The sequence below is a fragment of the Myodes glareolus genome, chromosome 6, assembly GCF_982192425.1.
Source record: "Myodes glareolus chromosome 6, mMyoGla1.1, whole genome shotgun sequence".
NCBI lineage: Eukaryota > Metazoa > Chordata > Mammalia > Rodentia > Cricetidae > Myodes > Myodes glareolus.
In genome coordinates, this window is record NC_142031.1 from 39,756,373 (window position 1) to 39,784,120 (window position 27,748).

The window sequence follows — 27,748 nt, forward strand, 5'->3', positions numbered from 1 at the left end:
AAAAAAAACCCACAGAATCAACTAATCTTGGCTCACAGGTACTCACAGAGACTGAACCAACAACCAGGGACCCTGCATTGGACTGACCTAAGCCCCACGTATAGATGTGACAGTTGTCTTCTTATAGGACCAAGAAGAGTGATAAGCAGGAGTTGTCTCTGACTGTTGCCAGCTTCTGGAACCCTATTCCTCACACTGGGTTGCCTTGTCAAGCCTTAATATGAGAGGAGGTGTCTAGTCTTACAGCAACTTATACGCCATGTTTGGTTGATAGCCATGGGCTGCCTGCCCTTTTCAGAATAGAAATGTTAGGAAAGTGGGGAAAACTGTGGTCAAGATGTAAAATAATAATGATAATAATAATAATAATGAAAACATTAAAAAAAAAAAGAACCTGCACCAGATGGTGGTGGCACATGCCTTTAATCCCAGCACTCAGAAGGTAGAGGCAGGTGGATCTCTACGAATTCGAGGCCAGCCTGGTCTACAGTGGAAGTTCCAGGACAGCCAGGGATATACAGAGGAACCCTGTCACAAAAAAAAACAAAAAAACAAAAAACAAAAAAATAAACCTATGTCTCAAGTAATACACACACAACATTCCCCTAGTCTCTCCTCCCCAGTGGAAAACTTTAGCACACTTTCTCCTTTATTCTTCCCTGTAATTTAAAATTTGAGGATTTTTTTGTTGTTGCTTGGTTTTAGAAACAGGTCTTGCTATACAGTACACGCTGACACCAATCCCTGCATCAGCCTTGAGTGCTGGGATTACCATCACGGACTACGATGCCCAGTTCCAGTGTTAGTTTTCAACTGGAAAGACAAACACATTTTGCTAAATGCAAAAGGCCAGCAACAAAAGATGGTGGGCTACATTTACATGAAACAGGAAACAGCCTTAGAGGCAGAGAGATTCACAGTTGCCTGGGGCAGTAGTAACTGCTAATGGTTCTGGAGTTTCTCTGGGGGATGATGAAAGGCTCCATACACATCGCCATGCAGTACCACGGTAACTATGTGAAAGACCCTGCACCATATGCTTTAAACGGTGAACTTTATGATGTGTGAATTGCATCTCAATAAAGTGGATAGAAAGAGGTTGTGGGGTAACAAGAAAGAGCAGCCCCATCCAGTGCACACAACAGGGGCAGTGCTGGGCTGGTGCCTTGAAGTCACAAAGACAGACGAGGGCCTTGAAGCCTCACAGGTGAACTCAGGGACCAGGAACTTCCATGTGCTCCTGAAGATAATGAGAGACCAAGAGTCTTGGGGGGGGGGGGGGCAGCGAGATGCAGCAGGTTCAGTTTTCTGAAATTCCACTGTGCAATCACAGGGCACACCCAAGGCAAAGATAGGGCAGAAACAGACAACACAGAGAGCAGAGGACTCCGAAGAGCTAGCTTGGCATGCAGGGCTTTTCTTAGACTACTGGGAACTGTATGAACTTAATTCCACTCAAATGATTTATAGTTTGGCGGACTTCTAACATACTTACATGAATTAATATAGGAGGGAGCTTAGTGAATGGCAAAAGATCTCAAGCCCTTTCTCCTGCAGTCTGGTTACTGGTCTAATACATCTTTCCATCATTAAGGCCACATAGGCGGGTCTCATCATTTGCCTCAAATCAGATCTTTCAGGCTAGGCAAGTGTTCCCTCCCTTTTCGTGGTGTCTCAGAGATGCAGTCCTGAGTCTTTTTTTTTTTTTTTTTTGGTCTCTATCAAGAGTCATTAGGGCCCCGAAGAACTTTAAAGAGCAAAAACTACAATGATTATGGGGCTGGTGCTGTTCTTTCAGAGGCCCCAGGTTTGATTCCCAGCATTCACCTGGAGGCTCACAACCATCTGTAATTCTAGGTCTAGGGATCCAATGCCCTTTTCTGGTATCTGTGGGCACTGCACACTTGAGATACAAGGCATATATGCAGGCAAAACATCTATATACATAATTTTTAAAAAATTCTCAAAAAAGAGCAATAGTTACAATAATCAGAGCAGGAGCAGGGGTGATGGCTGAGTGTCAAAGTGCTTGCTACACAAGTCTGAAAACCCATGGGAAAACCAGGCGTGGTGTGCACACACATAAATGCACATATGTACAATTGTCTGTCCTCTAAAACAGCAAGCAGAGCATCCTTGTAGACCATGTAGTTTGGGGACGGGGCATAACAAGCATACTCCACACACAGTGCTATGAGAAAGCATCTACCCTGTGCCCACAGTGTGTTCTACCTCATGTGAGAGACCCATTGTCTCCTCTACTACATGAACTCCACAGTCATCAACCGGCAGGCAGACAGTCACTGGAATACATGATCCAAAGGACAGGAACATAAGATGCATGAGAAAGTGGGAAATCTCAGCAAAGATTCAGACAGAAGATCCACAGTGATCCAGTAAACCACACCAAATGCCATTATTTTAGGCCTTTCCCAGGAGACAGAAAACAGACAAGATGTTAGAAACCCTGGTCCAAGAGCACTGTGAAAAGCCTTGAAACTGAACGGGCTTCAGGGAATGTCTGCAAGGCCAGACAGGTTGGCAGAGGACGGAGCTTCAAGGAGAGGACGCTGGACATGTGTGGCTCCAAAGCGGATGTGGAATACGAGGAGGACAGGGGGACGGCAGGAAAACAAAGACCTGTGACTAAACAGGGTTATGCTTCTCGGGCTTGTTTAACTATCTGGACACAAAAAACTGGAGCAAAAGAAGAATACAGACTAAAAGTAGAAATGGGCGAATCCAAATTAAAAAAAAAAAGCATCTACACAGATATACACCACACTGCCCCCGACATTTCCCAGTTGGGAAAACTTAGACCCAAGGGATCCAGTACCATTGGCTTTGGTTTGGTTTAGTCTGGTGAGACAAGGCCTTGAACTTGAAGCAATCTTCTTGCCTCTGCCTTCTAAGTACTGGGCCCCTGGCCTGACCACTTCATCCGCAATCCCCAGTCATCTCAGTTGTGACAAAGGGAGGTGACACGCTACATATCCAGAGTGATCTCGAGGGCTCACTGGGTTGGCCGCATGAATCCCGGCACACACCAAGCACTGGCCTAGACTAACTGCACTAGCGTTCTGTGTAAGACATGAACACGGGCAAGCAGGTCAAATCTTCAGGCCACCGTCTGTGGAGACATCATGCTGGATGAGGCAGGACAATGACACAGTGAGTCACACTACATGTAACACCTGTTCCTATTGGAGCTCACTCCTGCCACACCACCTTGTTTTCAACCACCTCATCTTGAACCTTGGGCCGATCACTACTGCTAAATTTAACCACTCAGTTTACCAATGAAATTTGTATTTCATGTATCAAACCACTTAGAAACATCAATAAAAATTTAAAGAAAAACTGAAATACTATATGAAAGTCTTTAAAACCTGTCCTTGTGCTCACAGATAGCACTAGGGAAACCAGGAATGTTAAACACGCCATGCTGTGTCTTCGACAGAAGAAATGTGTAACTGTTCTGCCCAGAAGGCTGGGAATGGAGGTACTAATAGCTTAGGCGATCACTGCACTATTAGTATGGCCAGAGGACCCCCCCAAACTCCTCCAACCAGGACCAAAGGTGGCTAATAATCTGGATGACCTATGCACTATCTGAATGACCGAGATTGCACCAGATCCTCCCTCGGGCACTTGAGACAAGGCATGTAAACTGTCTTTAGAGCCCTTCTTCATTGCATGTAATGACACCTCCTTGTGTACACGGGGCTGTGCTACATCAGGAAACTTTTTTTTTTCAGATTGTACCATACTTAAATATGACTACAATAAACTGTGTGGTGCCAGACTCCAGAAGTTTGAACCAGCACCAGCCGCTGAGTCATGCTGAACTGGACTGATCACTACTCTACTGGCTGTGGTGTTTGCAGAGACCCCTCCCCACCCAATAACTGAAGCCCAGGAAGGACACAGCACTGCAACAGAAATGTTCTCATCAGCGGTGCTAGGAGAATGACGGGCAGCACTGTGACAGATGAACTCGTGGGTAGGTGAGACTGCTTTTTCCTTTGACCTAGTCAGCTTTAACTGTCTGACACAGCCTAGAGTCACCTGAGGATGCAGTCTCAACGGAGGGACTGCCCAGAGCCTATGAGCGTGTCTATGGGACCTGTGTTGACTGTTAATTGATGTGGAGGGCCCAGCCCACTGTGGGAAGCACCATTCCTGGGCAGGTGGTCCTGGCCTCGACGCCCCGGGAAGGGACTGCAACCTGGAAACTGAAATAAAGCTTTCCTACTCTAAACTGCTTTCGGTCAGATTGTTTTCATCACAGAAACAGATATGAAACTAGAGCATTCCTTGTTCAGATTTTCACTAGCAGGTCTATGTCCCACAGTAAAGGTGGGATGGCAGCTGGTGTGTGTTTGGAAACTCTGGGTTTAAACCACACGCAATAGCTTACCTTTATGTGCTCAGGGTCCACATAGTGCATTCTTTTCATGTCACATTCTTCAACAGTGTAACTCAGCTTGAGGTACAGGAGCCACACTCCAAACACAACCAATGTGCACCTAGGAGGAAGAAACCGAGTAATGTAGTCTATGACATCCAGAGAAAAGCCTAAACTAAGTGCAATCCTACCTCAAATCGAACAAAAGCAGAATCTAAGGCAGTGGTTCTTAACCAAGGGGTCACATATCGGATATCATGCATATTAGACATTTACATTATGATTCATAACAGCAGCAAAATTAAAGTTATGAAGTAGCAATGAAAATAATTTTATGGTTCAGGGTCACCACAACATGAGGAGTTGTATTAAAAGTCACAGCATTAGTAAGGTTGAGAACCACTAATAAAAGGTCACCAGAGGGTTAAAGGAAGATGTCATTTCCTGGTGAGATACATTAGTTATTTATGATTGTGTTTGTTATAAGCAAATACAGAATCTTCTCCTGCCCCGACTTTTTTTTTTGGCAAGGGCAGAAAATCCAAATAATAAAATCCAAATTACAGTGTTGATTATAGAATTAAACTGAACAAATAATATCTGAACTACTGAACTACGGAATCTTTGCTTCAATTGTTTTTTTTTTTTCCTGCTTCTTTAAATACTGTCAGACCTTTAAAAAAGAAACAATCTAGGTTCAGGGAGAAGTGGAAGAGCCATAGATGCTGTTCTCACGTATGAAGTTCTCAAAGTTTTAAAAAAGAGACAATCTCACACGGTGGCGAACAACCACCTATAACTCCAGCTCCAGGGGATCCTCTCCTGGCTTCTGGCACTAGACACACACACTGTGCACAGGCACACTTGCAGGCAAAACATTAAAAAAACCAGTCTACTTGCATTTCTAGAGAATTCTACACAAAATGAGTAATTAGAGGGCACTAACAGTTACACTTAAGTGTATCAAAGAGTTCTCTGTAGCTCTCATAAATTCACACTAGTTTATCATTGCACACACACGCACACACACATGCACACACACACATGCATACACTCTCTCTCTCACACACACACACACACACACACACACATACACACACAAATAGACACACAGTCCTTGGAGGAAAAAGAGTCTCTAGGTTTTGTTCTGAAGATCTCAGTGTTTTGTTGTTGCTCTTCTTTTCTCGACAGGGTCTCTCTAAGTAGTCCCAGCTGTCTTGCAAGCTTGCCAGGTTAGACCAGACTAACCTCTACCTCACAAAGATCCTCCGCCTCTGCCTGGGATTAAAGGTGTGTACCCATCATGCCCAGCCAAGATCTCAGTTTTAATAAGGCCCCAGTAATAATGGTAAATGAAAGGTTAAAATGTCTAACCACAGTTTAATATCTACATCCTTAAGCCTTATTTGCTTCTATTTTATGTGTATGAGTATTTGCCCACATATATGTATGTTCACCACATGTGTGCCTGGGCCCCAAGGAGGCCAGATGAAGGTGTTAGATCTCCTGGAACTGGGGTTACAGGAGGTTATGAGCCACTATATGGGTGATGGAAAATAAACCCATGTCCACTCAAAGTTCACAAAGTACTCGGGAGACATCCCTCCAACTCTCCAATCTATGTTTTTATAAGAACAACAGTAAGGAATAAGCTTTTGAGAAAAATAATGTATTTTCTTAAGGCAGAGGCAGTTTTTAAAATAAAGCCCCTAGCAGTCTATGCTGGCTCTAACGGATGCGAACCGCCAAGGAAGCTGATCTGAGGATGACAATGCACGGAGTGGGGGCTTGCGGGGAGCGTCTGAGAAGTCCGGAGTTCTCCCTTCCACATGCCGCACCTGGAAAACCGGGCTGCACCATCACCTTCCCCTGGGATTGAGGACACCGTCAGGATCTGGGATTGCCTATGAAAATGGCTTGGCTGAGCCTGGAGAGAACAAATCTCCATACAAAGAATGTATCGTCCACATACAAGATACAGGTAACGTTAGTTCTCCAGAGCCAAAGGAAAGCACGGGGACAGGAAAAAGGCACTGCACTGGGCGCCTGATACCTTTCCGACTGTAATCTCATGAACTCAGTAGATTAACTCCTCTCTCTAAACCTGAGTGAGTATATGGCATGCATGCAATACTCTGTGTGTGTGTGTGTGTGTGTGTGTGTGTGTGATCTGTGAAGGAATATCACGTGTGTCACAGCTTGTGCGGAAGTCAGAGGACTGTACGCTGGAGCTGGTTCTCTCCTCCACCATATAGGTCCCAGGTCATCAGGCCTTTTAGCTGGTACCTTTACCCTCTGAGATACTTCCTGCCTCCTATCCTTATTTTCTTATTGACCTAGAACTTTTCAAGCAGCCTGGCTGGCTAGTGAGCTCCAGGCTCCAACCATCTCTAAGACTTCCCCAGCTCTGAGATTATAAGCACATGCCACCTTGCCTGGCTTCTTTAATGTGGTTCTGGGCCCTGGGGATTGAAACTATGTCCTCAGGACTTTAATGACTGAAGAATCTCCCACTTCTCCTGCCATCTTTCCCACCTGCACCGCACCCCGTGTTGTTGTTGTTTGTTTTTTGAGACAGTCTCATGTATCTCAGGATGGCCTCAAAATCACTATAGAGGTGCAAAAGACCTTGAGCTCCTGATTCTCCTGCCTCCCCGTCCTAAGTGTTACAGTACCACACCTTGGTTATGGAATGTGGGAGTTCAAATCCAGGACTTCTTGCATGTTAGGTATATGCTCTACCACTGAGCTGGATTCCAAATTTGATTTTTTTTTTAAATTAAAGAGCTTTAAAGACATCCCCACATGTGCGTCATGTGGCTCTCTTTGCTGTACTTCCTAGCATGGGTGTGCCCTGCACACACCACTCCGCATGGGCCTAGGTCCGTCTGGTCTGAGGTCCTACACCAGGCACCTGATTTAGTAGTAGACGTGTTGTAAGCCTCAATAATCACCAGCTGACTGGGACTAAACAGGATCAAAGTCTTTATTCATAGAACCGTTTGCCTTCCTTTCCCACCTCCTGAATTAGTCTCTCTCTCTCTCTCTCTCTCTCTCTCTCTCTCTCTCTCTCTCTCTCTCTCTCACACACACACACACACACACACACACACACTACATAAATATAAATAGATTTTTAAAAACAGGGCTGACGAGACGGCTTGGTGGGTAAAGACACTTGCTACCACGCCTGACAATCTGAGTTTGAGCCCCACAGTTCACATCACGGTGGCCAGAGAAAACTGACCCCACCTATCTGCCCTCTGACCTTCAAAAGCATACTGCTGAGTATGAAAACACATGCACAAAATGGGATTTAATTTGAAGAAAGAAAGAAGGAAGATTTCAACTTGGTTTGGTACCAAAGAAACCCACCAGATTCTTCCTTTGCTATTTCTCCCATGTGCTGGGATATAAGGGCCACCTGGCTTCAACATCTGCTGTCTTCTCTAGTGGTCTATATTTAGTGGGACCTAGGAGTCTTGAGGATACCTCACTTTGCCGGATTTACATTAGCTCACAATAGCTAAGAATGCCTCTCTTGTAAGCAGTGGCATGAAGAACAGGCATCCAAGTTGTTCTCAGTCATCCAGGCTCAGACACTGAGCAGCTGCTAGGAACGGTGCTCCCATCAAAACCACCTATTAAATGCAAGCAGCGCAGAAACCCAGTGGTTACCTCTAACAACAGGTACAAACGTCTCCTAACTTAATGCTGTTGACCTGGAGGCTGTGCTTACTTGAGAATGTCTTTTAATAACAAGCTGGGTCTTCTCATCTTGTTCTGGGTTCGGGTGTACCATTGCAGGGAGGTCCTTGAGCAATCGCTTCTCAGCTTTACAGAGGGGAACTCAGTTGGCATTGCTGGGAGGAGAGAGGTGAAGAAAGAGGGAGGCGTCAGTCAGGTGATTATACGTGGAGAGACTTTAAAGTGATAAACCTGGTGATAAAAGGGATGGATTCATGATACAACGTGGATGAAACTAGAAGGAGTTACAAGGAGCTGATGCTAAAGGGTTACACACTGTACGAGATCTAATACTCTGCAGATGACAAAACCAAAAAACCAGAGACCACTGGATGCCAGGAATTAGGGGGAAAAGGAGGTGTGCTAGTACATGTCTATAACCCCAGCACTTGGAAGGCTGAAGCAGGGCGATGGTGAGTACAAAGGCTACATACACTTTTCAGGAAGAAAAATAAATAAATAAAAGGGAGAGTGGGGTGTGGCACTGTGAAGGACTCTGAGGTGATGGAAATGCTGGCCTTGATGTACCCTTGCTGATGTGACTGTTGAGACACAGCACTGTCGTTTTGCAAGATGCCATGGGGGAGTAAAGGTACAGAGAATCTATAGATTGTCACATTACGAATCTATAACAATTCCAAAATTTAGAATTTTAATTTGGAGTAGGGGACTGGCAAGATGGTCAGTCAAGATCGTAAGTCAAGGCAAGTCTGATGCCAGCAAGTCTGATGACCTGATTTTGATCCCTGGGTCCCACTCAGTAGGAGAGATCAACACCTGAAAGTTGTTCTTTGCCCCCTGCAAATGCACTGTCACGCATGCACGTGTGTGTGTGTGTGTGCGTGTGTGTGTGTGAGAGAGAGAGAGAGAGAGAGAGAGAGAGAGAGAGAGAGAGAGAGAGCGCAACTGTTTTTCTCTAATATCAGACATGGATCTCATTGATATTTTCTCCTAATTCTATACTATTGACCAAAAGAGGGACACACACACATTCACACACAATAATAAAATTAAAAATTTAATTCTTCAAAAGGCCTTTCTTTTAGCTATCTATACAGAAATGTTTAGAGATGATGCAAATGAGAGAGCTTCTTTACAAAATAATAAAACAGGAAGAGGGAAAAATAAACTTGGTCAGTATTTAAAGCTTGCTTCAAATTTGGTGTAAAAAATGGTGGTAGTGATCTTATTCTCAACTGGTGGGATTATTATTTTCTGGAGGCCCCAGTGAGATTCAAACCACCCACCCAAATTCTAAACTCAGACCTTCCCTCAGGAACTCGGGCTGAGAGGTCACTGCAGGAGGCACTGCAGGAGGCACTGCAGAGGTCACTGGAGAGGTCACTGCAGGAGACATCTCAAGGCTGCAGAGTGGTCATTGGTTTTACAGACTTAAGAAAGATGCTATGCTGAGAAAAGCAGCAAGCATCTACCGAGGCCTCCTGGGTAATCACGGTCTGGTTCTGTTCTGTGAGATCCTGGTCTGCGATGTGGAAGGGATTCAATGGAATCCCAATATTCTCCCATTCAGGGAAAACAGTGAGACATCAGGTAAATAGTGAAGCCTGCCTGGTTTTGGTTGGTTGGAAAGTTTTGTCTGTTTCATGCATAGAGAAAGTTTTGTCTGCCAAATGAGTCTCTGCTTCTGGAATGTCCATAAGTTTTGTTGCAAGCAGGGAGCTGAGAGAGCAACGGATCAGAATCAATTAAATGTATGGCTGCAGAGTGGCAACTACACATCTCACTTCTGATTTTGTTCTTCTTTGAGTGTGTGAGCTTTCCGTGTTCTGTGTTTCTTGGTTTTATTTTTGCTGTCTCTGCTGCTACCAGCCACCATTGCTACCATGGCAGCTTTTATGGCCAGGGCTCAGAATTTATCTCTGAGCTTTCTGGCTACTGGATTCATTTTTGAAGGGATCAAACATCTTTTGAGTGTGTATAATATTGAAGTTGTTTTTATGTTCTTCCATTTAATTGAAAAACTGGCTCTGGAATTGGGTTATGGCTTTCCCTTTTTCAGATGCAGGCATGCTTTTAAGTCTCTATGTCCAGAGTTGGGGTGCAAACTGATGCTGGAATGGGGAGAATAAAGCAAAGTAGATTAGCCAAAAAAAATTAGACTACTGGTTTGTGAACATTCTGTACTTCCAAACTTATAAGTTTATTGGGTATGGTTAAAAATCTGTAAAATCTGTGAAAAAAGTTAACAAAACTCAAAACTCTCTGTGAGTTCAAGGTCAACCTGGTTTACAAAGTGAGTTCATTCCAGGACAGCCAGGGCTCTGTTATACAAAGAAACCCCATCTTGAAAAACAAAATAAAACAAATAAATCCAATTTTTAAATTTAAACTTAAAACAGGGTTGATAGTTAAAAAATCTATGCATAGGTAATCTTAACCATGTGGCACGGGGCCACTTTGAGATATAAACATGTGGTTTGCCACCATCTTAGCTGTTTTCCCCCATCAGGAAGTAGGCAGCCATCTTTGCTAGGGTTGGAGAGGACGGATGTCATGTGACTTCACTGCCATCTTGATTAAAGTGACCACATGGCATAAACCGACCAAGGAGACAACAGGTCTCCAAGACTTTTTGGATTAGGATGGATTTTTTTTCTTTTTTGTATAAAAATTCCTGCCCTGAAAACAAAGCTATGAAAATAAGGTTTATGAAAGATAGGATTTTAAAACAACGCTTGTTTAAGAGGTATCAAAGCTTCACACATTCATATGCAAGGAAAAACCTTGTGCTGGCAGTCAAACTTATATAAAAGTCAACCAGGTGGTGCTGGTTTTAAAGCTATGTAGCTACCGTGGAGAAGAGTTGATGTATGTCACTGTGTGGCAGTGCTGGACTTCCTAGAGAGAGCCCAGGAAAGGACCCTAGCAGTTTTGGAGATGTTTGAGCCATATGACAGCCACCAGAAACAGCGCCTGCCATGAAATGGAGCTGGCTGGGACCTAGAAAGCATGCTTTGTGTGCTGCTGAAGCTGGGGCCAGAGAGGTGACCCAAGCCCTTGGGAAAGTCCAAGGATTGTGGGCAAATTCCAGCTGTTAAGCATGAAGCTTTTTTGCTCTGTTGGAGCTTGGCTCTGCCGTGTCCAGGTGTGGCTGTGCCCTGCTTTGTCCTAAAAAAAAGTGATTGATTTTACTTTAGTTTTTAATATTGCAGGAGCCCACAGTTGAAAGACTTTAAACTTCTTTAAGAGGAAATTTTGGAGTTTTAAGTTTAAATTTAAAAATTGGATTTATTTGTTTTATTTTGTTTTTCAAGATGGGGTTTCTTTGTATAACAGAGCCCTGGCTGTCCTGGAATGAACTCACTTTGTAAACCAGGTTGACCTTGAACTCACAGAGAGTCACCTGCTTCAGCCTCTTAGTACTGAGATTAGCGTCACCAAACCCAGCTAAAACTGGATTGCTTTTTTTTTTCAAAAAAAGGAAAGCTCTTAAAACATTTAAATTTATAAGGCTATGGGACATGTTAAGTTTATAAAATGTTTTATATTAATAATATGTGATTTTAAAAAATAAATAAATAAAAGGCTAAAGAGTTAGGGCCACAGCTATGAGCACCAAACAGTAAATACCAGAAACTGGGATACTCCTATCTAATGATGCAGCAAGATAATGATCTAAGCGGTGTGGCACAGAATCAGAGAATATCTCTCCTTACTAGAGGTCTAGTCGGTCCACCCTGGCCTGACCTAAGAACGTGTCTAGAGGATGGAGACAGGGCTCTTCCAGAGGACCTGAGTGAAAACATGCGGTTCCTTAGATGAACATAGGTACACTGACTCTCGAGTCATTTCATTTTTCTTCTTTTCCTTCCTCTCCCTCAACTCCAGCTCTAACTCGGCAGATACTCTACACTGAAAATATTTAATACCATTCTGTCTCATTCTACTTGAAGGACATTTAAAAAAGTGCCAAAGATCTTATTAGGAAACCTTTGCTGAAATAATGCTGAAGCCTTAAATGAGATGTCACAACGCCAAGACCCTGGAAAGTCTTCAAACACTACGGTCAGCCTACTGAGCAGCGCTTAGAGCTGTTCCCGTAGGAGTTTAGGAGCCACAAACACTGATGGATTCGCAGACAGTGGAGGCCTGGCTCATGAGCTTGCAGAAGAAAACGATACATCAGCAATGGAGACAGTGGCCATTCATGTGATGCTTTTGGTCAAAAATCTGGCTTCACTTACCCCATGTCCTGAGACTCTGAGAGATGTTAAATTTAAAGATAACAGTCTGTTCTGGCAGAACTTTCAAGGCAGAATGGTGTATTCTAGCTGCTGCTGAGGAGCATTCAAGTGCATCCTCAGGATCAACACATGAAGCTGATACATCAATGGTCCAATGAGGGCCTGGCAATACCTTAAGCTGGCATCAAAACTTGACAGTGTCATACCATCCTCCACATGGTGCTGGTGTTCAAAGTCTAAAAACCCCAAGACTAAGGGTGTTATGGAAAGCAACTGAGGCTAAGGGTGCCTATGGAGAGGCCAAGAAATAGCATTGTGTGAAGCTGTGAAGGTGAGGCCTCTGTTTCCATGGAAAACTCAGGATACTAAAGATGTCAGGACTGTGCTCATCAGTCAAGGAGAGCTGCAGGCATGGAGTATAGCCGGCCTCAGGAAGAACCCATATGAGCTGAGGGAGAAGAGCTGGAGGGGTGGGTATATCCAAGTCTATTGAAGCCTGGAAGATTTCATCATGGCTCTAGATGCTGGACATGGAGCTGCAGGGTTTGCTGTCTACCCTGCTGGGTTTTGATTTTGTTTAAGTGAGACTGTTTCATGTCATTCTTCCATTTTGAAATGTTTATTTTTGCACCAATATATAGCTTGTTTTTTTATTTTATAAAAGTCACGCCAGACGGTGGTGGCGCACGCCTTTAATCCCAGCACTCCAGAGGCAGAGGCAGGCGGATCTCTGTGAGTTTGAGGCCAGCCTGATATACAAGAGCTAGTTCCAGGACAGGCTCCAAAGGCTACAGAGAAATCCTGTCTCAAAAAACAAACAAAAAAACAAACAAAAAAAGTCACAGTGAGAGACTTTGTTTTCTTTTCTTCTCCCCGCCCCCCAACAGGGTTTCTCTGTGTAGCCCTGGCTGTCCTGGAACTGGCTAGGCTGGCCTTGAACTCACAGACATCCACCTGCCTCTGCCTTCTGAGTGCTAGGATTAAAGATGTATGCCACCCCTACCAGGTGCCTTTGTTTGTTTGTTTGTTTGTTTTTCAAGACAGGGTTTTCCTGTAGCTTTGGAACCTGTCCTGGAACTAGCTCTATGTAAACCAGGCTGGCCTCGAACTCACAGATACCTTCCTGCCTCTGCCTCCCGAGTCCTGGGATTAAAGGCTTGTACCACCACCACCTAGCTCCAGGTGACTTTGTATTTCTTAAAGTGATGGGAGTTGTTCAAGTTGAACTGTAGTTTAGGTGATTAACCTGAGACACTGTGGACAAGGGACAGAAGGTTATGGCTTGAAAGTGATGTGTGTTTTATGCCAAGCTGATAAGGGATTGTCTAGATCACATGGGCCTGTGGGCATGTCTATGGGGATGCTCTTGATTGTGTTAAATAAGGTGAGAAGACCTACTGAACTGCACACAAGTGGAGAATGCTTTCTGGGCACAAGCACACACGGGTGTGTTTTTCTCTGCTCGACTAAGGATACACTGTGGTCAACAGTCCCGAGTTCCAGTCATTGTGATTTCCCCGAAATGACAGGTTGTAACTGCAATTAGTTTATGGAATGTGGAAACACTGGAGCTAGACTCACAGGCGATTGCATCCCCACCCTACCTGCAGAGACTGCTTCCATAATCTTCTATAGACACAGTCCTCTAGCTTTAGGACCGTGGGCCATACTATTCAGACTTAATGTTTTTAAACATAATTTGACTCTTGTCTCCCTCACTTGAATATAGTTTCTTCAGGACTGGTCTATTGTCACTCCTGGTTCTCTTCTCCTTCTCCTAAGAGCGTGGGTTCCCCAGGGCATCAATGTTGCCCTATCCTTACTTAGGCTACTGGGTCACAGCCCCTACTTTATGGCTTCACTGACTACTTCATTTATCAAAAGCTTATCTTTGAAGGTATTTTTCTACTTATACATAAAAAGTGTAATGGATTTTTTAAGAGCCCATATGTCTGAGAAGGAAATAATTCTTACTAAAGCCCTGGTGAAGAAATGTAATTGCGAGCACTTGCTGATCTTCAGGACTCTGGTTTGGCTCCCGTCACCCATGTCATATGGCACACAACTGCCTGTGACTTCAGTTCCAGAGAATCTGACACCGTCTTCCAACCTCAGGCACCTACATGCAAGCATGCACAGATACACACACATGTGCACACACATGCTGAAGGGGGAAGAGGGAAGGCTGGAGGGAGGACAGGAGGGAAGGGGAGGGAGGAAGGTGGAGGACATAAAAAATCTTTTTTAAAAAGTAACAGGGGAAGCTTCTAGTCCATCTGTAGGACATTTTACCTTCAAGGAAATTTAGTCAGAATTTACTGAAGGCCAGCTATGTTATATGTACTACAAAAGGCAGCTGGAAACAGAGGGAAGCAGTGATATTATTCAGTATCACTGTCTCCACTTCCATTAGATGGAAAGAGAATGTCTAAAAGTAAAGCCTTCTTAATCAATGATGTATAAGTAAAAGTAAATTATTATTGATATTAATATCATATTGCTATAATTTATTATTATTCATATCTTGTTCGATCAAGTTACAGGAAACTTAAAGGCTACATGCTATGCAATTCCAATTATGTACATACATTTTGTTTGTTCTGTGGTTTGGGAAATAGGATCTCTCTACAAAACCCTGGCTGTCCCAGAACTCACTCTGTAGACCCAGCCGGTCTTGTACTCAGAGATCCGCCTGCCTCAGCCTCCTGAGTGCTGGGATTAAAGGCGTGCACCACCATGCCTAGCATTCTATGTATAAAATTAATAAATCTATAAATTAACTATATATAATATATTTTGAATTACATCAGGAGAGAGCTTGAAGGAAGGAATCAGTTCCCTCCTTCCATCATGTGGGTCCTGAAGAGCAAGCTGAGGTCACCAGGCATGGTGACAAGTGAGCCACCTCACCAGCTTTGGAAATGAGAGAATTTTAGGAATGGAGGAAGTAAGTGACTCACTAGGCTGCTGGCAGCAGAGAGTGGATACGGTCATACAAAACCAGAGGAGACTTCAGGATCTTATAGGGTGGCTGAAGGGAACCTAGAGAAGCGATGAATCCGCGGAGACTCGACACTGATTACAGGCACCCCCAAACTTTCACGGAAGTAAGAATCAGCCACTGAGACAAGAGTAGAACGGATGCCTCAAAGCAGTAAACAATGAGGTGGCGAACTGAGCTTACAGGTAATTGCTGGCGTGAAAGTGGACAGGGCATCCACAGAGTGGGAAGGGTCAGCCTACATCTGAGCTGACCGAATCCAAAAATACCTACTTCACTGGATTACTATCTGGATTTGGCTCTCCCAAAGACACACCTGGGTAAGCAGACTACTGCAAAACCCAACCCACCCTTTTCCCCTCCACTGCCCGGGAAAAGCAGAGCTCGGAACAGCAGGGGGAACACATGTACATACGGACTTACATGAGGGCCTGCTAGGGTGATACTGTTTCAAATGACATCTGAAACTGAGAAATCAGTGAGTGAATCAACATGGCTGGAGTGGGCTGTCCAGAAAGGTGAGAAACAGACATACTGTCTATCAGGGTGGGAGGTTTATGAGAAATGCACTGTACAACAGGGGAGCAATTAGCCCAGAGAGGTTACATACATGGGAACGGGAGGTTTATAAGAAATGGATTTCACAACAGGTGAGGAATTAGCCCAGTTGGCTGAACGCTACACCCTCAATGACTCAGAGGCAAGACCTACAGATTGATGAGGAACCTGGGGCACAGCCTGGGTGAACCAGGAGGAAGAGGAGGCAGCGGCAGGTGAACCAAGAACGGTGAAGAAAACACATCAAGAATCTGAGTTTCAAAGACAGAAAGGAGACACGAGTGTCAGGTTTGGTGTGGTTCACGGTGCTGATGAACCTGAGATGAGAGACGGCCAGAGGCCAGTGCCCAGGAGGCGGTGGAAACACGGACTCTGGTTTACAGCCAGCCTGGTAGTCTGCCTTCTTCCACAGATCCAAGTGGAGTAAGTCGCAGGCTTCTACCACCAGGAGCAAGCGGACTGTTCTCTTCCTGTGCCTCTGTCCTACCTGTTACAACCCAATGGAACAGCTGCTGGAGTTACTTCTGTGAAGCTGTAAACGCCCCAAGGAGAAAAGACTGCTTGGCAGACAAGCTTCCCACATTAAAAAGGCATCGAGTGCTGTCTTAGGGTTTCTATTGCTGTAAAGAGACACCATGACCACGGCAATTCTTATAAACAAAAACATTTCATTGGGGCTGGCTTACGGTTCAGAGGCTTAGTCCATTTTCACCATGGTGGGAAGCATGGTAGCAAACGGGCAGACAAGTGCTGGAGAGGTAGCTGAGTGTACATCCGGATCAGAAGGCAGTATGAAAAGACAGAGACACACTTCCTTCAACAATGTCACACCTATTCCTGTAGGAGGGAGGATGCTTGTTGGTTCCTGACTGTTCAACCCCCAAATAATCACACAGAAACTGTATTAATTAAATCACTGCTTGGCCCATTAGCTCTAGCTTCTATATTAGCTAATTCTTACATGTCAATTTAACCCATTTCTAGTAATCCATTTGGCGTCTGTCTCTGGCGGGGCTACATGGCTTCTCTCTGCCTCAGCCTCCTTTCTCCCAGCATTCAGTCTAGCTTTCCATGCCTACCTAAGTTCTGCCCTGCTATAGGTCCAAAGTAGTTTCTTTATTCATTAATGGTAATCACAGCACACAGAGGAAATTCCCACATCAAGTTTGTGTGTCAACTTTACAAGTGTTCAGTTGTGCTGAGCAGTTTTATGTCAACTCGACACAACAGAGAAACTGTCTCCATAAAACTGGGCTGTAGGCAAGTCTGTAGGGAATTCTTTAATTAGTGATTGATGGGGGAGGGCCCAGCCCACTGTGGGTGGGCCAACCTTGGGCTGGGGGGCCTGGATTCTCTAAGAAGGAAAGCAGGCTGAGCAGGCAATGGGGAGTAAGCCAGTAAGCAGCACCCCTCTACGGACTCTGCATCAGCATCTGCCTCCAGGTTCCTGTCTTGTTTGAGATCCTGTCCTGACTTACTTCGATGACTATGAGGCTATTCTTGGTTGTCAACTTGACCACATCTGGAATTAACTAAACCCCAAAGTGTGGCACACCTGTGACAGGTTTTTGCTTAATTTGAAATGGGAAGACCCACTTCTAATCTGGGTCTTTGAGATGGAAAGACACACCTTTAATCCCGGATCGTTTGAGGTGGGAAGGCCCATCTCTAATCTGGGCCACACCTTCTGCAGGAACCCTATGTAAGGATGTGGAAGGGAAGCATTTACTCTTTGCCTGTCGCTCTCACCCTGCCAGCAAGTCCACTCCTCACCGTCACTAGAGCCTACTATTTGGGGGACTCCGGCATACTCTGAAGACCAGGAGGGGGTGGGAGATGGATTCATTCTCTTTGTTCCTTTACTCTAAAGACCCCTAACTGATTCAGTGATGAACAATGATGCGGACATGTAAGACAAACACTTTCCTCCTGGAGCTGCTTTTGGTCATGTTGTTTCATCACAGAAATAGTGACCCTAACTAAGACAGGGTCCCCCTGGCAAACTGGCGAATGGTGGCTGCACACGATATGCAGTGCTCCCCTTTTCTGCAGTGCCCACCTCTTTCTGCAGCCAAAGTCGGCCCCCTAACTCAAGGCAGGCTCACATGTGAGCTCAAGCTGAGCTCCGAGAGGGCACTGGAGGATCAGGAGAGGCAAACCTGAGACCCCTCCCAGCTTCCATTTATTTCTCTTTGTTCAGAGTTGCCATGGCCTCCACCAACAGCAGAGCTGCCACGCCTCCCCAGCATCAGAGCTGCCACAGCCTCCACCAACAGCAGAGCTGCCACGGCCTCCACCAACAGCAGAGCTGCCACGGCCTCCACCAACAGCAGAGCTGCCACGGCCTCCCCAGCATCAGAGCTGGCTGAGGTTTTTCATAAACTGGGCATGCTGCTTGTCCAGGTAAATTCAGTTCCTTCAGTAAGAAAGGAAATAGATAACAGATAAGGAAATAGGTAACAGAAAGATAATTTGGATAAGGAAGATAAGAAATAACAAAATCCCAGTGTGGAAGAGCAATGCTCAGACTTAACTTGGAAATATCTACCTTGAAGGAGTGGAAGAGAAGGAAGAAGAAGTATTAAGAAAAAGAAAATCTGTGCTGGGCATGGTAGGTCCTACATGCAATCCTAGCAATCAGGAGGTAGAGATAGGAGAATTAACTGCAAGTTATCAGCTTAGGGTACAATGTGAGAATCTGTCATAAACAAGAGAGAGAGAATGAGAGAGAAAGAAGAAAGAAGGAAGATAAAATCTGTGCCTCTGTAGGCTTTAGATAGTTCTGGAACTCCCATCATTTAAGCTGAATACTAGCTTTTGGAGAAAATGCTCTTTAAATTGCCTACCCCAGGAGGAGGGGCTACCAGAAACACCCTGATGCACCCACAAGAAAGGGTGATTTGTCAGTTTCATTGGTCCTGTCCACGCACAAAGGAAGGACACAGAGGCAAAACAATGGCTAAGTGCCTGCTTTGGAAACTAATGTGACAGAAAGCAACAAGATCTCAAGGTCAGCAAGCAGGGTGTGCTGCTGGGAGAGGGGACTGCTCAGCAATGGTGTCTGAGATGCACAGAACAGTCTGCGAGCCAACAGTGGGCAGGCATGGGCAGGCACAGCAATCAGCGGCTAGCACAAAGGGGCCAGGCTGCAATAGGTGCCAGGAAATTCTAAATGAAACTCTCTTCTACCCTTACCCCAAAGGGAGAGGCAGCTTGAAGCAATGATGGACAAAGATATTTCCCGTTCACCACTATGCTGCGTGAAATAAGCTGGGCACAGAAAGACAAATCCTACATGATCTTACATGTGCAATTAAAAAAAAAAAAAAACCACCTCAAAAATACAGACACAGATAATTAATTCAACAGCAGTTACCATAGGCTGGGTTAGGGGAAGGAAACAGAAAACAGATGGAAAATATGTTGGACAAGAATGGACATCTAATGTAACAGTGAGGGCTAAAGCCAATGCTGTGAACTGGTGTGGGACACATGCCTGTAAGCCCAGTACTGCGAAGGACTGCTGTTGAGTATGAGGCAGGCCTGGGCTAAACAGAGGTAAGGGCCAGCCTAGGCTTGTCTTAAAAAACCCAAATTAAAACACACAATTTTAAAAAGGAGATAAAAATGTATGTGGGACTCCTCTTAGGTCAGAGTACTTCAGCTGCTCTAACCACACACACAGTGGATGACTGTGAGCTGACAGGTCCGTTACTTTACTATGGTGACCACTATCTCATGTTTATGTATCACAGGACATGTCGTAAACTTCACAGAGCCACAGTAAAATCACCCAGGAGCACACCAGTCCTGTGCCTTGCCCATGCATGCCTTAGGAAGCCCTTGACTTCTAACTTCTCTTCCCATTCTAGAAGTCAACCTATCCCCTCCCTTGCCCAAGTGACATCCATCGCCACATAATCTAGGTAGCTAATCACGGGCTAGCTATAGCAGTGCCCCACACACACACAACACACATACACACACACACACACATAAGCTTACACAGGCTAGCTATAGCAGTAACACACACACACACACACACACACACACACACGCTGTTATCTCTTGTGGGGCTGGAGAGATGGCTCCACTGTTACGAGTGCTCACCACTCTTGCAGAGACCTGGGTTTGGTTCCCAGCAACTCACAACCACCTGTTACTCCAGTTCCAGGGGTCCTGAAGTCTCCCAGATCTCATGGGCATATAAACTCACTTAGGCAAACCCATATACACATAAAAATAAGTAAATAATCTTATTTAAAATGCCATTTGGGGTAGTAGGATAGCTCACTAGGTAAAGACACTTGCTTTTAGGCCTCAAGTCCTGAGTTTGGTCCCCAGGACCTCATGGTGGAAAAATCAGACTCCATCAAGTTCTCTTCTGGCCTTCAAACTCCTGCCACGATATTCATGTCTGCACATATATACACACTGTCTCAATAAATAAAATAATAAATAAATAAAATGGATGCCCAAGAAGAACTTTGGGTAACAGTCCAGGCAGCAAGATGTCTCTGTCATTTCTAGAGTTTTGGAAGTTGCTTATAATGTACTTCCTGTTTACTTAGGTACTATTATATCCTTCTGGAGTCTTTAATGGAGTTGAAGAATAGATAGGTAGTTATAGTTTTCCTTAGTTATGATAAAAGATAAGATAAATACAAATATTATAACTGTAATTCTTGCTTGATACCTGTTTTGTTATATGTAATTTTACTATGCTAAACTTAAAACCTTCTTTTTTTATTTAAACAGAAAAGGGGAGGTGATGTGGAAGTCCCCTCTTTGTGCTGTGATTAACATTAATGAATAAAGAAACTGCCTTGGCCTGTTGATAGGGTAGAACTTAGGTAGGCAGGAAGGACTGGACTGAATGCTGGGAGAAAGAAGGGCGGAGTCAGAGAGATGCCATGGATCCACCGCCAGAGCAGGACATGCTGCTGAAACTTAGCCGGGAGGCCGCTGCCACGTGGCGAAATACAGATTAATAGAAATGGGTTAAACTAAGATGTAAGAGTTAGCCAATAATAAGTTTGAGCTAACGGGTCAAGCAGTGTTTTAATGAATACAGTTTCTGTGTGATTATTTCGGTTCTGGGCAGCTGGGACAAACAAGCAGCCCCCTTCTTCCAACACCATCTCATTACCCAAGGGGGGGAGCTCACCAACCACATCATCCCATTTCCACAGGGTGGGTGGGGGGCTCATCTGACTTTTACAAGTATGCAGCTTCCTCACAATATCAAAAACCACAGAAAGTGCTGGTTGCTGAGGCTTCCCTCAACCATCTCCCAGTAGGTATGTGTACACATAAATCTTGTGTCCCTCCCTCGATTATCTCAACAAGGGTTTTGCAACCCAGCCTTACGGAAGAACCACTTGAGGTTGGAAAACATGTGAATTCCTACACTTCATGCCCAGAATTTAACACCTGACAGGATCAGATGAGGACACCCATTTTCAAGTGAATTCTCTCATGTCATGAGTTAAAAAGCAAACCCACTTTTCAGCAAGCTTTTCCCAGCAGCGATTAAACACATGGAATGAATGACAGGTTTCAGCTCGAAGATTGTCAAGATTCTTCTCCAGAGTGAGCTAAACTGTAAGGGTTTGTCTCCCACGACAAACAAAACCACTGTTCTGAGATCTGTACTTTACTCATTCTGGCTCATTAACCCTCCGTGATCGCGAGGGATGTCTTTTCATCCACATCAACTGGAATTCCCCAGGTGTGAAGGTGGCATCATTACCATTACTCAAATCTCTGCTCTTCACAAGTCTAAACACATAAGGCGATGACTTCTGAATGCTTGGAATGTCTCTAAAGTATTCATTCTCCGAAATGAGAACTCAACTAATGAGCACAGATGCTGCCTCTCCAAGATTTTACCAAGAAGCAGTTAGGCCCTCACACCTGGTTCCTGTGCCTCCCTTGATTAAGATCCTTGGCAAACGGCTTTTTACCCCTTAATCTGCTCACCCACTTTCCTGCTTGACTTCGCCACTGGCAAACATCCGCCTGTCTGCCTGCTCTCTACAGTAAGATAGGCGATCCTTAGAGGAGGGTTACTCTTTTAACTCAGCACCCTAAAATAGAGCCACTGTGCAAAAAGCACTTACCAAGCACTCATTGGCTCAAGGGCTGACTCAGGAGAGAGTGCACTGAGCATTTGCTTGCAAGTGGCCCCACACTCAAAGTGCACCCAAATTCACCTGCGGTCTCCTGTCCAAATAATCCACAGCTAGGTGCTTCTTCCTTTTCTTTCTTTTTGAAATGTAATCCTGTTTATTTAACTTCATTGCAGCACTCTAAGCATATAAAAAATAACAGAATGTTGAATACTGCACTTAGGTACAGAGGGTTCTTGAACTTTGTTGACATAGTAATTCTTTGCTTTGCTAACAAAGATGAGTTCTATAATTTGTTTTAAAATGGTTGAAAATCTACCACACTTAACTAAAGAAAAAAAAAATCCAAATGCTTCTCATGCCGGCCGACCCACCCCTCTTTCCCACAACTAAGAATGTCAGCAGAAGTTATGCCACTAGATACAAAAATGACACAACCTGAAGCATCAACAGGTCCAGCTTCACAGCACACGCCCTGAGCTATGGCCCCCCCAAAACGCACCTTCCTCTCACGGCTTCCACACCAAACAAGCCAATAGCCCTACAGTTAACACTAACTTATGAGTTGGAAACAAAAAGCCAGGACATCTTCAAAGGCCTTGTCACAGCAAAGTGCAGAGCAAGGGGATCATAAGAGTGCCTTTTTATTTTATAAATATTTGGACCTATGTACAACTTTACTGATACAGTTTCAGGGTGTTGCAGACACTCACAGCTACTTCATGTAACCCACTGACACTTTGAGAAACTACGATATGATCGTGATCAATTTTGTAATTAAACCTACCGAGGGCAATAGACATGGCTCAAATAAGAGCCCTGGCAATCACAGCACTCTGTTACTTAAGGCATTCACAAGAAGACAGGTTTGATTCCTCTTCTCTCACCCTTTTCCCGGCCTACTTCAGCAGGACTCTGGCTTCATGGAACACCCCGCGGACTTACAGCCAGCAACAACCATCTCAGACTTCTCTTTCAGCTTTGCAGCCGAGCTAATCTAAGGTGATGTCACTGCCGCTAAATCCACATCTCACACAGCTTTGCGGCTACATCTCCAATGGAGATGCCAAGAGCTGTGGATTTGATCTTGGGGTGGGATTCAGAGAAGAATAAAAAAAACCAGACAGTGGTCTTTTGGGGGTATTAGGGGCCTTCTTCTTCTTGCCTCCTTTAGCTGTTCCACAATCTTTCATTTCCTGATCACAGTGCCACTTTATCTGCTTTTGCCATTTTATCAAATTTGGATTTCTCTTTGCTGGACATTGTCCTCCAACTCTCAGAATAGACTGGAACCTCGGAGGTTTTCCTCTCATGATCTTCCCTGCATATGCATGCAAAGAGGGCACTAACAGACATGTTGCCCTTTGGCTTCTTGGGGTCCCCTTTAGCCATCTGACTGCATTGTTCTCTAGTCTCACTGGATATTTCTCAGGTGTTGTACAAATACGACTGCTTGAATGCGTGTGAGGGAGGGGTAGGTAAACAAAGCAATGGCTGTCCCATGCACCAGTGGGGGTATGCCTGGGAGAAAAAGCAACTGGATCTTTGATGCCACGACCTTCCCAAGAACACAGGATTAAAACGCTCCACTATCTGTCAGTTTGACGTGGGTCAAGAAGCAACCACTGAAGTAAGGTTACTCATCCACAAAAAAGCAGGGTTGGGCACAAACTTTCTATTGTTCTTCTTCCCTCCTGGGATGCTGGAACCCTCACTCACCTGGCTTGTCAAACAGCAAACGGCTTGGGGAGTTAGACAGGCACTACAATGTTGGGGCCATGGAGGGAGAAAATGAAAGCAAGAATAAACGGAAGGAGTCAGACTAAAGACACGCCCCCCCCCCCCCCAAAGAAGACAGTGTGGGGATTTTTTTTTTTTTTTTTAATTCAAACACACAGAGAGAATGCAACAATGCTTACTATGGGCTGGGCTTGAGAGCAGCTGGACATGAAGGGTGGGGAGGGGAAGCTTTGCAAGTGAGAACTGGGAGAAAAGGTAGAAAAGAGGAACAAAACGCATGGCACAACCTTCCTCCGCCCCGGAAGCTCAGCCCTTTCAGGGGATCTCTGCAGAGGCCCATGAGTCCACCCACCCACGAGTTCACCCACCCACAAACCTGTTATAAGCCCCAGTTTGGAAATCCTCCTCTGAATCCACTGGCCCCCACAGCTACCTTTCCACTGAGAAGCCCAGCTGGAGCAAAGGTTCCTCAGACTGGATTTAAAAGAGTGGGGGATGCGGGGTAGCACAAACTGGAAATCGTCTGGAGGGGTGACAGATGGGAGGAGTTTGGGGGTGGGAGTTGAGGGTGAATATCAAAGTACACTCTATGCAGGAAATTCTCAAAAATTAATAAAACATATTCTAGAAGTGTGAGATTTCCACTGAAAGGTACAACTCGGGGTTCTCTAAAAGCACGGCGGGTACTGCGTTTTGCATTTTAGGTCTTGTTCTGAGGCAGTTATCGCCCCGTTAGTCCAGATGCAAATTCAGGACCCTCCTGCTCAGCCTCCTGAGTGATGGAATGACAAGAGTACGCCACAGTGCCAATGTGGGCAGACCACCTTTAATGGGAACATGCTGGGGTTGGGCCTTATCTGCTATTGAGGGCTGGACCACAGCATCTTACAGTGTTTGGGCTTAAACACATTTCAAAGTCTGAATGAATGGGGAACTTCTCTTATAGGACTGTGGTAGGCTCAGTTTAAATCAGGAAGCAGGGCAGTGGAGGCAGTCAGAGCTGGTTGACCAGCTGACCCTGAGGCCAGCCACAAACCAGGAAACCTCTTAGAACAGTAGCAGGAACAGGCATGGCGGAAAGAACTCTGAAGCAGAGACTAGGTCCTCGTTCTGCTCCCCGCAGAGGTCAGGAGAGAAAGGTGCTGAGGAGCAGTGGCCGCACAAGACGCAAACATGCCCCTGTTTCTGCTGTCACGGTGTCAGAGCACCTTGAACTGTGGGCTACAGAGATGTCCACTCTGCTTTTAGAGAAAGAACAATATGAAGAATTCCCATCTATCCTTCATCCAGATATTCCCCCATGGCTAACATGTACACCGCCATTCTGTTAGCACAGAATATGCATAATTTATTGATACACCTGGAAGCAAGATGGAGGCATCATGACACCCTGAATATTTTATTTTTCTAGAAACAAAGTCATACCTTATACAAGCACAGAACAACGGTCAATGTCAGAACATGAACACTGATTCAAAACTAGACTCTAACATGAAGGTTTTAAGAAGGAAGATTTCTCTGGTAGTGATGGTTTTTTAACAAAAGCAGCAACAAAAAAATTTTTTTTTTCCTTTTCAAGGACACAGTTGAGGATCACATGTGAAGCCCAAGGTCATGTCTCTCTGGCTTCCTTTAATCTAAAACAGTTCTATTATCTCTTATGATTTTGACATTTTTTGAAACGTACAGGCCAAGTATTTTATAGAATGTTCCCTAGCTGGGGTTCATCAGATATTTCTTCACTATTAGATTCAAGTAATGCACTGGGGCCAGAGTAGAACACTGGGAGGTTACACTTTTCTCTTAGTACTTTTTCTGGAGGTGCATGGTGTTGAACTGACCTGACATTTCACGTGAAGTTGGTTAAGGTGGCATAAGTCAGAATCCACTATCAAGTTGCCATCTTTATGAATTAATAAGTGACTTGACAGGAGATACCTAGTGTGTTAGTTATTCTTCTGTTGCTTTGAAGAGGCACCATGACCAAAGCAACTTATTTTTTTAAAAAGCATTTAATTGCTCACAATTTCAGAGGGTGACACCATGACCACCATGGCGGGAAGTGTGACAGCAGGCAGGCAGGCATGGCGTGGGAGCAGTAGCTAAGAGTTCACATCCTGATCCTCAAGTTGAAATCAGAAAGAAACTGGGCCTATCACGGGCCTTTGAAATCTCCAAGTGTACTTCCCTAGTGACACACCATCTCCAATAAGGCCCAACCTCTTAATTCTTTCTAAACAGTTCCACCTGCTAGGGACTGAGCAAGTATTCAAACATAGAGGCCAGTGGGGGCCATTCTCAAACTATCACACCTAGGAACTAAGTAAAGTTCCTGTTTTTTTTTCATCAAATCTTTCTGTTTCTGGTAGATAACAGAATAAACGACAAGGCTTGTCAGAGCACAGTGGGTGAAGATGAACTAGCATCTGGGTCTCCTATCAGATTTACTTCAAGGAACCTCAATTCATGCTCACTCCTCGTACGAAAACTAGGCAGGAGCTGGAGAGATGGCTCAGTGTTAAGAGCACTCTTGTTTCCTGCACCCACATGGGAGCTCACAACCATCTACAACTCCAGTTTCAGGAGATCTGAGGTCCTCTTCTGAGGACCAGGCATGCCCATGACGAACATACATACAGGCAGGCAAACACTCATACAATAGAATGTAAAATCTACAAAAGAAAGAAAACTTGGACTAAGGGGTACACTGTGCCACACTACAGCTTCCACGATGATTTTTAATTTTATTTTTCTTTGGTGGGGATGTTGCAAGGGCAGGGTGGATACGAATGGATAGGGAGATGTATGGGATCAGGATGTATGGTGTGAAATCCACAAAGAATCAATGGAAAGTTAAAAAAGAAAGAAGACTAGATGTCACTTAGATAGGACATGGGATTATACTAATTGCTGCTTGTCTGTTAGAGACTTCCTAAAAAGTCCAGAAGCAAGAAGAGATGTGGGACCCAGAGAGTTGACACCAAGAGGCACACCAATGCCTGGTCTGTTTTAATGAGCAATGCAGAGGAGGCTCAATCCATGGTTCGGCCTCTCCCTCTGGCATGATGGTGGCTAGGGAGTCTAATCTGCTTTATCCAGGAAATACTTTAAAAATCTTTTTAAAAAAATATTCTTCTGTTTTGACATTTCAGCCCATTCTCCACCCTCCTCTCATGCTCTCAAGAGGCCAGATAAGGACATAGGCGTCTTCCTCTGTTGCTGCCTGTCTTGTTTTTCCCATTTTGTTTGTTTGGTTTTGCTCCTGCCTGGACCCAACCCCAGCCCCAAGGTTACCAGACTCTAGCTACACCTAGTTCTGAAGCAGGTGCACAGTATCTGGACTCAGGCCTCACAGTTGCACAGCAAGCTTCTCCCCACTGAGACATCTCCCCACAGTGGAAAGGAGGTTAGGATGATGTTGACCTACAACCCAGGGGTGCCCATTGCTAGCTTGTCTATATCCTTTCAGCCTCTATCTCATGCATTTTACATGAGCAGGGTTGAGTTGTCTACATTAGCCTTCTTTGACTGGAATTCCACCAGGGATGAAGACCCATAACAAGGGCTAGAATGTTGCCAGTTGCCCCAAGGATGGTCAACAACTAGAATGCTTACAGAAGCACAAGAGAGAAGGTAATGTATAACACAGGCAGCCTTTGGGTATTAGGGCTTAAATTTTCCATATAGCCTCAGTTGGGAGGGGCTGGTCTGCATGGGTATGGGATTTGCTTTGTTCTCCCTACACCTTAGTTGTTTTTTGTTTTTTGTTTTTTTTTAACTAAGTAGTTTTAAATCCAATGTGATTCTTCTGCCTCAGGTTCCTTGGGGTCAGGAACCACCATGTCCAGATTTATAATCCTTTTAATAAACATTTAACAAGCAAATGTAATATAACAGAAACTGAGACTAGGAAAATAAATAGGGCATAATCCCTTTTCTCTTTCAGTGACTAGCTGAC

The 27,748-nt window shown here is 44.7% G+C and overlaps 1 protein-coding gene across 4 annotated transcripts in view; it reads right to left on the reverse strand.

Annotated features, from left to right (window-relative positions):
* St3gal5 (ST3 beta-galactoside alpha-2,3-sialyltransferase 5) overlaps positions 1-27,748 on the reverse strand; it is a 53,243-nt gene that overhangs the window by 16,185 nt on the left and 9,310 nt on the right. For 3 of the 4 annotated variants that reach the window (XM_048458789.3, XM_048459539.3, XM_048414773.3), the window contains exons 2-3: positions 8,148-8,271; positions 4,421-4,529 (exon numbers count right to left, since the gene is read on the reverse strand). In XM_048458789.3, the coding sequence (XP_048314746.3) occupies positions 4,421-4,529; positions 8,148-8,271 (233 nt within the window). Of the gene's footprint in view, positions 1-4,420; positions 4,530-8,147; positions 8,272-16,605; positions 16,757-27,748 lie in introns of those variants that run through there. The other variant, XM_048461076.3, reaches the window with a different exon arrangement.